Source organism: Podarcis erhardii (assembly GCF_964252035.2).
Source record: "Podarcis erhardii genome assembly, chromosome: 4".
Lineage (NCBI taxonomy): Eukaryota > Metazoa > Chordata > Lepidosauria > Squamata > Lacertidae > Podarcis > Podarcis erhardii.
This window is the reverse complement of record NC_138508.1, coordinates 14,660,555-14,678,444: the sequence shown is the minus strand read 5'-3', so window position 1 is coordinate 14,678,444 and position 17,890 is coordinate 14,660,555. Positions and strand designations below refer to the sequence as shown.

Here is a 17,890-nt window from a genome sequence, read left to right as displayed (position 1 = left end):
AGGAGCAAAACTGAAAGGAGCAAGACTGGGCGGCATTGTAAAGGAATGTGGATTTGGCAATGATCTCGAGACCTGATCCAGTCCACTCAAATCAAATAAGGCAAGTACAATTAGGAATCTGAATTTGCAGGATTCCTCCTCCATCCCCAAGCAAAGTGCATGATACCCACGGCTAGTCAAGTTATTGCGGCACCCAGTGCAGAAAATTCCACAAGAATTTGGGGAACAAAAATGATGATGATTATATATATATATATATATATATGCAGGTTTTGGTGTCCTCGGGTGTCTTCCCGTGTAAAAGTTGGGGTGTCTAGGCGACGTTTCGACGAGGTCTCACTCGTCATCTTCAGGCTGGTGCTTTCGGCTTCTTGTTACTGGAACAGAGCAGGATCTCAGTGTTTGAGTTCCTATAAATACTGTAGAGGGGGTGTGGTGTATAGCCTCCAATGTTCTGGGCAGAGAGGAAGTTCCCAGGCTAGTGTGCCTTTTCTTCTTTTGTTCCTTAATTACTTGAGAGATATCTTGAGTGATTTCTTGAGTGATATCCTGAGTACCACTTAGGTGGGTCATTAGGTGTGGATTAGTTGCTAAAGTCTTTGTGTCTTGACCTCTTGAACTTTGTGAAGAGTTTTCATGAGAAGATGGCTGTACTGTACTTAGTTGTGCTCTGGCTTGGCTTCGTGTATAGGGGCGAGCTGTGGTTTTGTGGCTTGTGTCAGCCAGATCTGTGTAGGGATTGCAGGGGGGTGCAGCATCCGGAGGTGCCACCATGGATTGGCTACTGGATGGTGTCTGTAATTCATCTGTGGAGAGGGTCTGGGTTTGGGTCTGGTGTGGTTGATTGGTGTTGGCGTTCTGTGTGCCTCTGGATCTGGTGTCAGTTTTTGTGGGGAGGGCTAATTTCCAGATGTCTGGCAAGCGGGATGTGTCGTCACGCTTGTTCATGTTGTGAGGGTGTTTCTCTATCTCGATGGCTTCCATGATTATTCTCTTGTGGTGATGTTCCGTGTTAAAGAGCAATTTGGAATCTGCAAAATTAATTTCGTGTCCTGTTTCTTTCATGTGTTGGAAAAGAGAGGAAGTTTTTTCTTCTTTTTTGACGGCATTCTTGTGTTCTGCGATACGTGCATTTATTCGTCTGTTTGTTTGTCCAATGTACGTGGCTGGGCAGACTTTGCAGGGTATTTCATAGATCCCTTGGTTTTCCAACTGGATTTTATCCTTGGGGTTTCTGAGGATATTGGCTATTTTTTGGTTGGTGCAAAAGGCTGTTTTGATATTGTGTTTATGGAGGATTTTGCTAATTTTATCTGTAGTGCCCTTGATATAAGGAAGGAGGGCCATGCCATCTCTCAAACGTGTTAATTGCCAATGGATACCAGCAAAACAGGATTACGAAGCTAATCCAAAAGGAAACACCCCCCAAAAACCAAGACACAGAAGAAAACAATGGCATGGCCCTCCTTCCTTATATCAAGGGCACTACAGATAAAATTAGCAAAATCCTCCATAAACACAATATCAAAACAGCCTTTTGCACCAACCAAAAAATAGCCAATATCCTCAGAAACCCCAAGGATAAAATCCAGTTGGAAAACCAAGGGATCTATGAAATACCCTGCAAAGTCTGCCCAGCCACGTACATTGGACAAACAAACAGACGAATAAATGCACGTATCGCAGAACACAAGAATGCCGTCAAAAAAGAAGAAAAAACTTCCTCTCTTTTCCAACACATGAAAGAAACAGGACACGAAATTAATTTTGCAGATTCCAAATTGCTCTTTAACACGGAACATCACCACAAGAGAATAATCATGGAAGCCATCGAGATAGAGAAACACCCTCACAACATGAACAAGCGTGACGACACATCCCGCTTGCCAGACATCTGGAAATTAGCCCTCCCCACAAAAACTGACACCAGATCCAGAGGCACACAGAACGCCAACACCAATCAACCACACCAGACCCAAACCCAGACCCTCTCCACAGATGAATTACAGACACCATCCAGTAGCCAATCCATGGTGGCACCTCCGGATGCTGCACCCCCCTGCAATCCCTACACAGATCTGGCTGACACAAGCCACAAAACCACAGCTCGCCCCTATACACGAAGCCAAGCCAGAGCACAACTAAGTACAGTACAGCCATCTTCTCATGAAAACTCTTCACAAAGTTCAAGAGGTCAAGACACAAAGACTTTAGCAACTAATCCACACCTAATGACCCACCTAAGTGGTACTCAGGATATCACTCAAGAAATCACTCAAGATATCTCTCAAGTAATTAAAGAACAAAAGAAGAAAAGGCACACTAGCCTGGGAACTTCCTCTCTGCCCAGAACATTGGAGGCTATACACCACACCCCCTCTACAGTATTTATAGGAACTCAAACACTGAGATCCTGCTCTGTTCCAGTAACAAGAAGCCGAAAGCACCAGCCTGAAGATGACGAGTGAGACCTCGTCGAAACGTCGCCTAGACACCCCAACTTTTACACGGGAAGACACCCGAGGACACCAAAACCTGCATTCCTGTACCCGTGAAAATCTACGAAAGCATATATATATATATATATATATATATACCCGAGGACACCAAAACCTGCATTCCTGTACCCGTGAAAATCTACGAAAGCAAATATATATATAATCATCATCATTTTTGTTCCCCAAATTCTTGTGGAATTTTCTGCACTGGGTGCCGCAATAACTTGACTAGCCGTGGGTATCATGCACTTTGCTTGGGGATGGAGGAGGAATCCTGCAAATTCAGATTCCTAATTGTACTTGCCTTATTTGATTTGAGTGGACTGGATCAGGTCTCGAGATCATTGCCAAATCCACATTCCTTTACAATGCCGCCCAGTCTTGCTCCTTTCAGTATATATATTAAGCAACTTGTTGACCTTTCAGTATATATATTAAGCAACTTGTTGACCTTTCCGGAAACCCAGAAGTCTGCTGCCTGAAGGATTCACCCTCCCACTGCCTAATTACAAGAACTTTGCAGCTAAGAAATAATGCCTGAGTTTCCATTATTTCTTCCCAACCCATTTCCTTTCGTGTCGTGTCTTTTAGACTGTAAGCCCAAGGGCAGAGACTTTCTTATTACTGATTCCGGGGAGCCTTTTTGGGGCAGGATAAAAATGCTCTGGATAATCATTACAACAGTAAGACTGGCCCGGTTCTGCATATCTACTGGAAAAACCGTAGCACAACCATTTTGTGTTCTTACTGTTCCTTCGCTCTCTGAAGCATCGCTGCTGCTCTCCGCTGATCGATCAGCTCTCTGAGGATGGCTGCCCGCTTGCGTTCCGCAGCCGCCTGCAGCTGGTATTTGGAATATTCCTGGCAGCGCTTCTTTTCTTCTCCCATTCTTTCGTTATTCATGTCGTTCTTCCCAAAGATGACCCCGGCCGAATCAGGCTCGTACTGCGGCAATGGAGCTGGCCTCATCTTTATCTGGGTCCAAATTCAGGAGAGCGAAAAATGAGCCTTACTCTTTCCTCTTACGCCTGCTTCTTTCGTAAGGAAGCGGAAACAGGTCTGGGGGAACTACGGAGCCACGTACACTGTGATCTATACCACGTGTGAAGACAGAACGTGTGGATAAGGCAAACCAAGCCTTATGAGGAACGGTTGAGAGAGTGTGGGATGTTTGGTGTTATGTACTGAGTTGAATAGGATCTAAATTGCAGCAGTCTGATTGGTCCTAGAACAGTAGGATTCAGAATGCAGCAGTCTGATTGGTCCTAGAACAATGGGATCCAGAATGCAGCAGTCTGATTGGTCCGCAGGAGCCACCCAATCCAACTCCAGGTGGAAGTGAATCCGCAGCCTGATTGGCCTACAGGTGAATCCCGGAACTAGCCAATCACGTGGGGCCCATTGTGTAAATAATGTATATAAAGTCCCAACCCTACAGAGCAGATTTACAAGACGGCTTTAAAAGAAGATTAGACAAATTTGCGGAGGATAAGGCTATCAATAGCTAGTAGCCATGATGGCTATAGTTCAATCTCTCCTATCAGAGTCTATATACTTCTGAATTCCAGTTTCTGGGAATCGCAGTTGGAAATCATAGAATCATAGAGGTGGAAGGGACCCTGAGGGTCATCTAGTCCAACCCCCTGCAATACAGGAATCTTTTTTGCCCAACATGGGGCTCGAACCCACAACCTTGAGATTAGAGAAGCCAAGCTTCTTTTTCATAATGCTTTTTTGAAAGGAGGCAATCAGTCAGCTCCTCTATGTAGCTCCACAGCCTAAAATTCACCCTGATATTATTATTATAAGAAGAAGGAGGAGGAGGAGGAGGAGGAGGAGGCGGCGGCGGCGGCGGCGGCGGCTTCGGTTCATTCAATGGGACTGCAGCACCATATCCACTTATCTTGGAGGAAGCCCCACTGAACTTAACAAGATTCCCTTCTGAATAAACACACCTGGGGGGCTGCGCTGTTAACTGGCATCCCTCATTTTTACCTGCGTGTCCAGTGCTCTCTTATAACACTTTGTTTCTTCCATTTTGTCCTTCAGGTATTTTGTTCTTTGGGCAGCTAACCTAGAAAGAGAAAGAGGAACATGTGTAGCATTCGGACAACCAAATTTCAGTAGGATTTGCTCCTTTTTGAATTAAATTTATGGCATGTAATGCCTCAAGAGAGAATATTATGAAAATGATGTACAGATGGTACATGACCCCAGTCAAGCTTGCTAAAATTTATCATTTGCCTGATAATAAATGCTGGAAATGTAAAGAAACAGAAGGTACATTCTTTCACCTTTGGTGGACGTGCCCAAGGATTAAGGCTTTCTGGGAGATGATCTATAATGAAATGAAAAAGATATTTAAATATACCTTCGTGAAGAAACCAGAGGCCTTTCTCCTGGGCATGGTCAGCCAATTGGTGCCAAAGAAGGATAGGACTTTTTTTATGTATGCCACAGCAGCAGCGAGAATACTTATTGCAAAGCATTGGAAGACACAAGATCTACCCACCCTGGAAGAGTGGCAGATGCAAGTAATGGACTATATGGAAATGGTAGAAATGACCGGCAGAATACGAGATCAAGGAGAAGAGCGGGTGGAAGAAGACTGGAAGAAGTTTAAAATTTTTGAATGTTGATGACATTGAAATGAAATGAAGGGGTTCTAGTAAATAAGGCAAATAAGAGTATGAAAGAAGGGATTGATATTGGATGAAAATCTGGATAGTACAATACGTGAGGGAAATTTTTTAAGGATAAAACTAATAAGAATGAATTTGCTAATTAATTTTAAAGTGGAATACAAGAAAGGGAGGTGGGTGGATGTCAGGAAAATAAGTTTATGAAGGATAAGAATTTGAAAAGAGGTTCTTTTTTCTTCTTTTTTATGTAGTCTTTTTTTCAATCTTTCTACTTTTGCTATATTTTTTCTCTTTTGTTGTGTTTTAACTGTTTGTAATTGTTGGTGTTTTGATGTTTGTGATATGCTTGATATGTATTGTTTTTCTTTTGTATTGTTTTTCTTTTGTAAAATTTAATAAAATATTATTTTTTTAAAAAAGGATTTACTCCTTTTTTTAAAAAAGCTTAAAATAACTTTTATTTGAGATTGAGATTCAACAATAAAAAAAATCCACAATAACTAATATGTCAGTTCATTACAACTGACCATCTTTAACAATAGTTGACAAATTACAAAACATCAATTTATGCAAATTTTCATATTTAACTTATATCTCTTTATCTCTTTCTTAGCAAATCAAAAAGAAAAAGACCAAAAGAAGGTGAGAAAAGAAGAGAGGAAAGAGAGGAAAAGAAAAAAGAAAAATAAAGAAATAATTAAAAGAAGAAAATAAACACATTTGACTTCCGATTAGACTCAGTGTATTGTTATTTCTGTTATTTTTTCACACACAGTTCTAGATTACTGTACAGGATTAACTCCTGCCCAGTGGTTGACAATGTAGGAATTATTTCAGGCCACTTTACAACAGGGCTGACAATTTTTTAATTTATTAATTTAAAAAAAATAAAAATCTTCTATTTGTTCAGGGTCCAGAGCCCTAAGGCTCTCTCTTTACCTGAAGTGTACAGAGGTGCTGTTCTGACAAATAGGCAGTTGAATATTATCCCACTCCTGACACCTGATACATCGTCAGTCTTCTCTTCTTTGTTTATTAATATCTTTAGTTTAATTATATGCCTATTAGCTTTTAATGTGGGATGTAAACACAGGAGCAGTCAATGACAACATTCCTAGAGTGTACATGTTAGAACATGGGGAGGGATGTCTGTCCAGCAAGCAGGTAAACTTCCTGGGGACGGACTTCCTCCGCATGTGACCAGAGGTGGGTGTGGCCTCACCTGTGCAGGTAATGATAAAAGCACAGGGCAGGCAGCCACTCTCTCTCTTGCCTCTTGTCTCTTGCCTCTTGCCTCTCTGCCATCTTCATCTTCTGAAGGAGCAACATGCCCTCTTGGCTCCCAGCCAAGAGAGGACAGTACTATCTTGCTACAAGATAGATTCTAAGTGTATGTAACCTTTTTAAGCCTGCCTACCTTCTGGGATCATATTGTGAACAGAACGTGAGTAAACTCTTTTATACTTTTATAAAGACTGTGTCGTGTCTTGTATTTTAAGAGGGAACAAAGGGGAAATTACCAGAGTAATTATTATAGAGGTTCTAGCGAACCTGTGCAAGCGTTACCGTTGCGAACTTAAAGGGGAATGTCTATAAACTCTGCTGATATTTTGGGAACTTGTTAGCACAAGTTGGATAAGGATATAATTAGTCAATATATCCTCTCCTGCACCCCAGAACATTCCCACAAAGGGTTATTGGCCCCAGTATTGCATATTTCTGCGTATTTTTGAAGGATTGCATTGGATTGTGATTTTGAATTGAGTAGTATTTTTCTGAGTTAACTTCCTGGTAAGCACATGGTCCTTTGTTCCATTGTGCAGTGGGGATTAAGCAACCCCCCCCCCTTCCCTCAGAGTTCACAGTGACCCAAGGCAGTGAAGAATTGTTTTGCATTTTTAGATTTTTGAGATTTTGATTTTAAAATTTTGAGAAATTTTGAAATTTTGAAGAATTTTGAAATTTTTGGATTTTAAGATGGCTAGAGCAGCTTTTGATAGTGATGCAAAGCTAGGAATGCCTGTGCTGAATGAACACAATTTCATACACTGGAAGCAGCGCTTGATAGCATGTTTAGATTATAAGCACATTTTGGAAGCTTTAAACCCTCAACCTACGGGATCGTCTGAGGAAGCTTTAGCCAAGATAAGTGCTTGGAAACGCATGAACAGCGAAGCTAGACACATAATTTTGAGTGGACTTCGTGATGAGCAGCTATCATTAATAAATAGTACAGATGATGCATCTCAAATCTTAAGAGATATAGAGCGCGTGTATGGAGAATCTAGCATAAACTGCTTCAGAAACTTGGTGTGTAAATTAACCAGATTGAGGATGAATTCAAAAGAGGAATTCACAGAGCACATCAACAAGTTTACTGAGATTATTCAAAGAATTGATCTGACTCCCAAAGCTTTTGATGAAGATACAAAGATAGCATTTTTGTTATCATCGCTTGGACCACGCTTTAGCGCATTTGTAAGTTTGATGGATCATAGACAAGGTCTGACTTTTAAAGACTTGATTGGTTATTTAAAAGAAGAATGCAGAGATAGAGCTGAATCTCCAGTGAGAAATGCTAGAAGCAAGGACAGCAGTTATGCATCTAGGCAATGTACAAAGTCCAAAGAGATGCCTAAGAAAGTGATTGGTTTCAATTGTAACAAAGAAGGACACATTGCAAAGAATTGCAGGGCTCCTAAAGCCAAGAAACCCCACCCCTTTGAGCCAAAAGGAGAAAAGAAGGGGAAATGTGAATGCACATGGCTACTGCAAGAAAGGAATTTAACTGTCCAGAATCGTGAGAATAGACATAATAAATGGATAATTGATTCAGGTGCCAGCTCACATTTTTCATATAAAAAGGACTATTTTAATGAGATAAATGATGAAGAAGGATCTGAAATTGAAATTGCAGATGGGAACATTGTTAAAGCAAAAGGTGCAGGTTCCATGAGTCTGAAATGCAATATAAACAATGAATGCATTGAGAACACAATCTCTAGAGTTTTGTATGTACCAGAGCTGAGCTGCAATTTAATCAGCGTGTCCACACTGGACAAGAAAGGTTTCCAGATCACATTTGGAAATGGAGTATGCAAGGTGACTAGAAATGGCAAAGTGTTTGCTCAAGCAGAGCTAATCAATGGTGTATATGAGCTTGATCTTTCAGAGAATCAGTCTGCAAAAGTGGCACATTCCAGCCAGAAGGATGAAGCAGATCTGGACCTGTGGCACAGAAGGCTTGGACATAGAGACACCAACGTCATTCTGGATCTACAGAAAAGAGATCTTGTAAGAGGTTTGCAGGTAAAGCAGAGCAACAAAGCTCCAGCAAAGTGCATAAGCTGTATTACTGAGAAGGCTGTAAAACCTTCATTTCCACGTTGTGCAGAACAAAGAAGCAACAAAGTGCTTGACATAGTGCACACTGACATATGTGGACCCATGAATGTTCCCTCACTGGGAAAGAATAGATACATTTTAATATTTCTGGATGACTTTTCAAGATTTTGTGTTGTGTATTTCCTCAAAGAGAAGAGTGAGACAGTGGACAAGCTCCAGGAATACATTGCCATGGTCAAGAATAAATTCCAAAGAGCTCCAGCTGTGCTAATGAGCGACAATGGAGGTGAGTACTGCTCAAATGAAATGCAGGCTCTCCTGGCCAAGGAAGGAATTGCACATGTAACCACAATTCCTTACACACCACAGCAGAATGCCATAGCTGAGAGAAAGTTTAGGTCCATTATGGACATGACAAGGTGCATGCTAAAGGATGCATGTTTGCCACAGAAGCTGTGGGCCGAAGGAGTGTACACGTCGGTCTATTTGCAGAATAGACTGCCAACTAAAGGTGCAGAGCGCACACCATTTGAACTTTGGCATGGGAAAGCTCCCAATCTGTCGCACATACGTGTGTTTGGAAGTCCGTGTTACTTCCACGTGCCCAAGAAACACAGACACAAGCTTGACTCCAGGGCAAAAGCAGGTATCCTGGTGGGATACGCCTCTGGAGGCAAAGGATATAGAATTATGGACTTACAAACTGGTAAGACAAATGCATACCATGCGGTTTATGTTGATGAATATGGAAAGGTAGACACTAAGAACACTGTTGTGGATTCTTCAGATGAGTCAGAAAGGACTCAAGAATTTGTATATTTCCCTTTTGAGACCCCACAAAGTAATAATCTGCCTTCAAGTGTTACAGCGCCCCCTACAGGCGACGCACCAGAAGACGCAGAGGACCAGAACCCTGGCGGCACCAGAGACGAAGATGAGGACTCAGATGGGGACATGCCTGCGTTGGAGGAGGATGAGGAAGCTGATGCGGTCGCAGAACCAGAGGTCAGGCGCTCGTCCAGAACCAACAAAGGTGTCCCACCATTACGGTTGTCCTACTTTGCAGGGTCGGCGTTTCCACAAGAACCTTCCACTTGGGAAGAGATACAGGAGATGCCAGCTGCAGAAGCCAGTCTCTGGAGGAAGGCCGCACAGGAGGAGATGGATGCACTGCATCAGAACAAGACCTGGACACTCACTGAGCTGCCTCCCGGTAAGAAGGCCATTGGCAGTAAATGGGTTTTCAAGGTTAAGAAGGGGTCAGAAGGAGAAGTGCAGCGCTACAAAGCTAGACTTGTAGCACAGGGATTTTCACAGCGTTTTGGTGAAGATTATGATGAAGTTTTTGCACCAACCGTGAGGTACAGCAGCGTAAGAATGCTTTTGAGCATTGCAGCCTCCAAGAAAATGAGAGTGAAACACATAGACATTGCTACCGCTTTTCTACATCGGCAGATTTCTGAAGAAATTTATATGAAACAGCCCAAAGGTTTTGTGAAACCACATGAGGCACATTTAGTGTGCAAACTGCAGAAAGGACTTTATGGACTTAAACAGGCTGCTAGAGCCTGGAACCAGAAGTTGCATAAAATGCTGACGCAACTTGGGTACAAGCAAGGCGACGCTGACAAGTGCTTGTACAGTAAGTCAAATAATGGACAATTCTCATATATCTTAGCATTTGTTGATGACCTGATTATTGCCACAGCAAGTGAGAAAGACTATACACAGATAGTAAAACACCTTAGCAAAGAGGTGGAGGTCAAGGAGCTAGGAGATGTCCAGTACTACCTCGGGATCCAGGTGGAAAGAGAAGAGGACGGCTCATTTCTTCTCAGCCAAAGACAGAAGATCCACGAGCTAATTGAGCACATGCAGATGCAAGACGCACATCCAGTCGCTACACCGATGGCTACTGACTTCCTGAAGAATCAGGAGGATTCGAAGCAGTTGCCAGACAACAATGACTACAGAATCAGAATACGTTGCAGCAACAGAAGCCTGCAGAGAGATCGCCTGGCTTGATCAACTCATAAAGGACTTTGGGTTGGTGAGAAAAGGGCCTGTCAGCTTGCTAGAGGACAATCAAAGTTGCCTGAAGCTGACGCAGAGTGAGAAGTTCCTGGCCAGAACAAAACACATTGGGGTTAAATACCACTACATACGCCAGATGATCCAGGATGGACTTGTGGAGCTATCCTACTGCAGCACCCAAGAGATGACTGCTGACATCCTGACGAAACCCCTACCAAGAGAGAGTTTCCAGAATCTACGTGTCAAGCTGGGACTCTGGGTGGTTGAATAAAAGTTGTTTATGTTTTGTGTATGTTGTATTGCCTGAGAAGGGGTATGTGGGATGTAAACACAGGAGCAGTCAATGACAACATTCCTAGAGTGTACATGTTAGAACATGGGGAGGGATGTCTGTCCAGCAAGCAGGTAAACTTCCTGGGGACGGACTTCCTCCGCATGTGACCAGAGGTGGGTGTGGCCTCACCTGTGCAGGTAATGATAAAAGCACAGGGCAGGCAGCCACTCTCTCTCTTGCCTCTTGTCTCTTGCCTCTTGCCTCTCTGCCATCTTCATCTTCTGAAGGAGCAACATGCCCTCTTGGCTCCCAGCCAAGAGAGGACAGTACTATCTTGCTACAAGATAGATTCTAAGTGTATGTAACCTTTTTAAGCCTGCCTACCTTCTGGGATCATATTGTGAACAGAACGTGAGTAAACTCTTTTATACTTTTATAAAGACTGTGTCGTGTCTTGTATTTTAAGAGGGAACAAAGGGGAAATTACCAGAGTAATTATTATAGAGGTTCTAGCGAACCTGTGCAAGCGTTACCGTTGCGAACTTAAAGGGGAATGTCTATAAACTCTGCTGATATTTTGGGAACTTGTTAGCACAAGTTGGATAAGGATATAATTAGTCAATATATCCTCTCCTGCACCCCAGAACATTCCCACATTTAAAACATGAAAAAGTGCCCTAATTATGCTTGCCTGGCAAAGTAGGAACTATACCCAACAGCAATTTTGGAAAGGAGGGAGAGGAAATAAATTGTGGTCTTGCCTGGAAAGCCAATCAGAGTTCTGACTGACTTGATTATACATCTCTATTTTAGCCAGCACATTATGTTTAAACAATTTTGTTTCTAATTCTATTTAGGAAGTCAATTCCTTTGGCCCTTTATTGGTAAAATGTGAAAATACCTGATATCTCCCTGCAGCTCTTAAATCAGCCCATAAAGAAGATATGAAAATATCTGATGTCACCTGCAGTTCACCAACCTAGTACCTTCCAGAGGTTTCAGACTACAACTCCCAGCAGCCTGTTACTGCAGTCAATGCTCAGGTATGATGGGCATCGTAGTCCGCCAACATATGGAGGGCACCAGGTTGGGGCAGGCTGCTTCACACCTCGCAGTGGAAAACACCTTGAGAAAGGAACATCTACATGAATGTTTTCTTGGGTCTCCGGCTGTTTTTGGACTACAACTCACATCATCACCAGCTAGCAGGACCAGCAGTCAGGGATGATAGGAACTGCAGTCCAAAAACAGCTGGGTGGGATCTACACACATATTGAAAAACGCTGTGAAAATGCTTGTTTAAAAAAAAAAGGTTTTGAAAAACACATTGAATTTCGCATAGCTCACTGTCGCCATCTAGTGTCACATCTGTATGTTGCACTTTACAACGCATTTGAAACATTTCATTTGCAGCTGTGTAGCTTGCCGACAAAGGTCCGTATAGTTAAAGCTATGGTTTTTCCAATAGTGATGTATGGAAGTGAGAGCTGGACCATAAAGAAGGCTGATCGCCGAAGAATTGATGCTTTTGAATTATGGTGCTGGAGGAGACTCTTGAGAGTCCCATGGACTGCAAGAAGATCAAACCTATCCATTATGAAGGAAATCAACCCTGAGTGCTCACTGGAAGGACATATCGTGAAGCTGAGGCTCCAATACTTTGGCCACCTCATGAGAAGAGAAGACTCCCTGGAAAAGACCCTGATGTGGGGAAAGATGGAGGGCACAAGGAGAAGGGGGCGACAGAGGCCAAGATGGTTGGGCAGTGTTCTCGAAGCTACCAGCATGAGTTTGACCAAACTGCGGGAGGCAGAGGAAGACAGGAGTGCCTGGCGTGCTCTGGTCCATGGGGTCATGAAGAGTCGGACGCGACTAAATGACAACAACAACAGCTGAGTCCCTGGAGACCCAAGTTTGGGAAACCCTGGCCTACAGGGACAACTCATCCCAGAAGACTTACTCTTCTGCCAGCTGCACTTGCTCCAGGCGGTCAATGAGGTCCTGATCCTGCCTCAGCTTCAACTCTCTGGCCATCTTGTCGTCCACTTGCTTCCCCAGCTGTTGTGCGTACACCTCTTGCTTTTGCTGAATGGTGGCACTGGTTGGCCTCTTCTCAAAGATGTACGATTTCTGTTCAGGAGAGAGGACCCCGTCGGTTGAGAAGACCTCATCTAATCTTGTGCATTGAGGGAATTCCCAACCACCACAGAAACACGGGGAGCTGCCTTAGACTGAGCCAGGCCCTCAGGTCCTTGTAGCTCAGAATTGCCAACACGGACTGGCAGCAGCTCTCTAGTCCCACTGGAGATGCCTGGGTTGAACCCAGGCCCTTCTGCATACAAAGCATACTCTCTTGCCTCTAGCCACGGCCTGAAATTTCACGTCCCCATGACAAAATCGCACCTGTTGAAAACCCCAAAATAGATGAGAGCCAGTGCAATATAGCAGTTAGAGGTTAAACCAGGACCTGGGAGACTGGGGTTCAAATCCCCCGTGCGCCACGATGCACCACTGGGTGGCTTTGGGACAGTCACCATCTTCTGGCCTTGCCTATCTCACAGGGTTGTTGTGAAGAGAGCAAGGACCAAGTGTGCCACCTTGAGCGGTAAACCCAGAGTACAGTCCTGGCGTGGGGGGGGGGGAACCTTCTGCTATTGATAAGGTTGAGGGACTGGCCAGATTGTGAACACTACAGTGGTACCTTGGTTCTCAAACGCCTTGATTCTCAAACGCCAAAAACACGGAAGTGTTCCAGTTTTCAAACGTTTTTTGGAAGCTGAACGTCTGGTACGGATGTCGGCTATTGTTTCTGGGGCACCTGCACCAATCAGAAGCTGCGGCTTGGTTTTTGAACATTTCAGAAGTCAAATGGATTTCCGGAATGGATTAAGTTTGGTGCTTCTGTTTTTGCTATTTTTTGTATTTTTGTTTTTAAGGCTTTTTCGGTTAATTTGTTTTTGTGACTTTGTGGGACCCAGTTCAGTGACTGATTGATTGATTGATTGATTGATTGATTGACTGATTGATTGTGTGGCTGTGGAAATGGATAAAAGCCCCCCATCCAAACAATGACTATCATCAGTGCAGGTAAGGTTTGTTTGTTTTTATCATCTACAATACTGTCTTATTCATTTTATAGTACAGTACATTGATTATTGCTTTCATTTTACGGATCAATGGTCTTGTTAGATAGTAAAATTCATGTTAAATTGCTGTTTTAGGGGTTGTTTTCAAAAGTCTGGAATGGATTAAACTGTTTTGCGTGACTTTCTATGGGAAAGCGCACCTTAGTTTTGGAACCCTTTGGTTTTGGAACAGACTTCCGGAAAGGGATTAAGTTTGAGAACCAAGGTACTGCTGTATTACGAATGTTTTCATGGATTGTTTTCATTTATATTATCGCACCCTGCCCTGGTATTGCCCTGGTATTCGGAGAAAATAAATAAGTACTGAGCTATTTCAGAGCACCTCCCTGTCTTGAGTGGAAAAAGATGAACCCGCTTTGACCAGAGATGCCAGGGCTATCGCAGAGGGCATGAACTCACGTAGCTGTCCGAAGATTTATCGTTCTTGTGGTTCCTGGTGGCTTCGGCAACCCCGAGGTTAAAAGCCGCAACTCTCTGGTTCTCTTCTCGATTTGTCATCGCTTGCATCTGTGGTGGAGGAGATTTGCCGGAGGTGCATTCAAAGTGAAAAGGGGAGGGCAGAATAAAAGGGGGTGAGAAACCGACAGCATACAATAATGCTTCGCCTTAAACGTGCAATGCAATCTCTCCCTCTCAGCATCCTAATAGATGCATTTGAGGCAAAGGGCGACAGAGCAGGGTCCTGTATACCTGAAGGAGCGTCTCCACCCCCCATCGTTCAGCCTGGATGCTGAAATCCAGCACCGAGGGCCTTCTGGCGGTTCCCTCATTGCGAGAAGCAAAGCTACAGGGAACCAGGCAGAGGGCCTTCTCGGTAGTGGCGCCTGCCCTGTAGAACGCCCTCCCAACAGATGTCAAGGAAATAAACAGCTAGCTGAAGTTTAGAAGACATCTGAAGGTGGCCCTGTTTAGGGAAGTTTTTAATGTCTGATGCTGTATTGTTTTTGATATTTGGTTGGAAGCCGCCCAGAGTGGCTGGGGAGACCCAGTCAGATGGGCAGGGTATAAATAAATAAATTATTATTATTATTATTATTATTATCATCATCATCATCATCATCATCATCACTGCTATTTTTATTTATTAATTTGTTAGTCACTTTTTGTTCCCCAAGGCAACCCAAAGCAACTTACAAACAAACATGACAAAAAGATGTGAGAAAGCCCCAACAAACAAGGGTTCGTTCTCTAGAAAGGCAACGCAACGTGACACTTTCTCTTACCCTCTCAGTCTAATTCTTCCCCTAGATATATTAACTTTGCACCTGCATGGAGACTTTAACCCAGGAGATGTTCTCGAACAAGCAACCTCTACACACTGGTAGCAGTGAACATAAGATGCTGCCTTATTCAGAGACCAGGAACAAACAAATCTGTCGGTTTCTCATTTTCCCGATGTTAAATTCATTTCTCCACATTTTCACAACAACTGTCAACTTTTAATTTTCATGAAAATTCATCGGCATCTTAGAGGGGTCTTCTCCTAACAGCAAACAGGTGTGCTTGCGGTTTTGACAAATATGCACATTTCTCCAAGCCATTCCCCCTAATACAATGCATTTTCATATGCTACTGTTACTAATTTTTGCATTTTCATGCCCAATTTCCTCTTAATACAGGCATTTCTGCATGTGTGAATCCATCCTCAGTAGAAGCATCCCTTTTCTTGTTCAAAATATCTGCCCTTTTTTAAAATTAGATGAAGAAGAAAAGGGTATTGTTTTTATTCTTGTGCCGCCTTACCAGCTGCCTCTGAAAGGCTTCGTGATCCTTTAGGGCCTGATACTGCGCCAATATCCTGTCTTCTTCCTTCTCTTTCTTCCTCTTCTCTTCACCCAAGTACAAAGGGATGCTCCTCTGAGCACGCTGCATGCACAAGTAGCACATTTCCTGGGAATGCATATAGTACAAGCCACAGAGGCATTATTGATTTGAAGGCTTGATTTTGCCGCTTTTAGCTTGTCGACTCCAGTGTTCAGACGAAGTACAAAACCATAATTTGGCATGATGAGAATAAGCTGCAGCAAGCCTTGGGCTCTCACTCTCTCCTTTCCCCCCTCTTCCTCCTCCAGTGTGGCTGTGGAAGAGGAGTTTAGAAGCTTTTGCTTCTGGTTTCCATTAACCGCAGTTTAGTGTGCTGATCAAACCAGCAAACTGTGGTCAGCTTTAACTATGAGTCCTTTTAAACAATGAAAACAGGAATATCATTTACCTATTCTCTGAAGGGGCTAAATATCCTTAAACCTGTGGTTTTCAACCAGTGCACCATGGCACCCTGGGGTGCCTTGAATGAGGGTCAGGGTTGCCATGGGCCTCTGTTCCTCTTTCCTTCCCTCCCTTCCTCTGATGCCCTCTTTTGTCTCTGCCTCCCAAAGGCTTGCACAACTGTTTGTTGCAGCAGCAGCAGCCCTGGCTACAAGCTCTCCAGGCAAATGGTGCCTCTGGGGCTGGCCAGGGGGTGCTTCCCAGGCCCCTGTGGGGCAGTGTGAGGAGGCACCTCTCTTTGGGGCAGGTGGGGGGGCAGCTCAGAGACCAGGGGCAGCAGCTGCGGCTGCCCAGAGGACTCCCAAGGAGAGGGGAGAAGAGAGGAGGCTGAGGGAACACTCCACAAGCGAGGGTGTCTAAAAAGGGGTGAGGGGCTGCCAGCTCTGCAGGCAAGGGGTGACATAACTGGGCTCCTGAGCCCCACAGGGGTGCCGCAGAAAGAATATGGTTGCTCAAGGGAGCTGTGGACCCCCAAAGGTTGAAAACCTCTGCTTTAAAAACCTAAGGCTGTTATCTTTGCCTCAGGGTACCAAAGAATTAACACAAGTTAGTCACCAATACATTGTAATAGCACATCAGCTCCAAACTTCCCTCTGACTTGAGTTCCTCAGAAATGCAGGCAGAAAAAGAGTTTCAAAAATGAAAATTTATAAAGGCTAGTGGCTTTCAGTAGATAAAACTTGACTTGGCACGACTGCACCTTGCCCATTATGGAGAGTAGGGTGTCTCTGGTGGCAGATTTGAGGGTAACATTAGAGGGCTGCAAATGCTTAATTATTATATTTCCATCACAGTAAACCGCCCAAATAATAAAATACAGGGTTGTGGAGGAGTGTTGTTGGGCTATCACTAGCACTGGAACAGCTATAGGGAAAGCTTTACAGCCTGAGAGCTGCATTTTCTTTCTGGGCAGACTTCTAGGGGCCACAAGAGTTCTTCAAATACACCCCCATGTTTAACGCATTGCAATGGTCCGGTCCGGTCATTTTTGCAGCAAAAAGTGCATGCCATAAGAAATGCATTAGTGTTTGAGTTGCCAAAGGATGCACACAATCGTATTCAAAACGTGCACCCTGGGGCAGTGGTTTTGAAAATGTAGGGCTGAAACACCTCTCAGCCACAGCTTTGCTAAATCCACACTTACCCAGTAGGTACAAAAGCACCAAGGTTTTTCCTTGAGCATTTCTTTTGCCTTGCTCATGCCCCCACCAAAGCACCACCAGAAACGTTAGGACTAGGACAAAACAAGATTGCATCCCCGAAATCCCGCCCTCCCAAATCTATCTAGGAAGAACAAGCACAAATTTTGCTCCAGCTCAGAAATTCTTGGTGGTGTTTGCTCAGGCAAAAGCTATTGTTTGTTCAGCATTCAAACACAGATCTGCTCCTTGCTTGTGTAAAAAGGCTCTTTTCAAGTAGGTGCAATGACTAGAGCATTGCCATAAAGGTAAAAGAAGTGGCCTATGTAAGAAAGGGTCCTCAGACTGCAGTCGTGGCTAATGTATGGACCTCCATATGTTGCAGGACTATAATTCCTATGCCTGTGTGTGTGTGTGTGTGTGTGTGTGTGTGTGTGTGTAGGCAATGGGCCAAATATGGGTCACGGGCTGCCAGCTGCCGAATTCTGTCCCCTACCAAAGGCCATGCCTATTTGGCCCTGCACAGATATAGACGAAAAAGGAGGAA

The 17,890-nt window shown here is 43.8% G+C and overlaps 1 protein-coding gene across 1 annotated transcript in view; it reads right to left on the bottom strand.

Moving 5' to 3' along the window:
- Positions 1–17,890, bottom strand: part of CCDC81 (coiled-coil domain containing 81) — a 42,610-nt gene that overhangs the window by 5,012 nt on the left and 19,708 nt on the right. The window contains exons 9-13 of the mRNA XM_081860383.1: positions 15,683–15,829; positions 14,339–14,446; positions 12,754–12,923; positions 4,494–4,572; positions 3,247–3,473 (exon numbers count right to left, since the gene is read on the bottom strand). Coding sequence (XP_081716509.1) covers positions 3,247–3,473; positions 4,494–4,572; positions 12,754–12,923; positions 14,339–14,446; positions 15,683–15,829 — 731 coding nt within the window. The remainder of the gene's footprint in view (positions 1–3,246; positions 3,474–4,493; positions 4,573–12,753; positions 12,924–14,338; positions 14,447–15,682; positions 15,830–17,890) is intronic.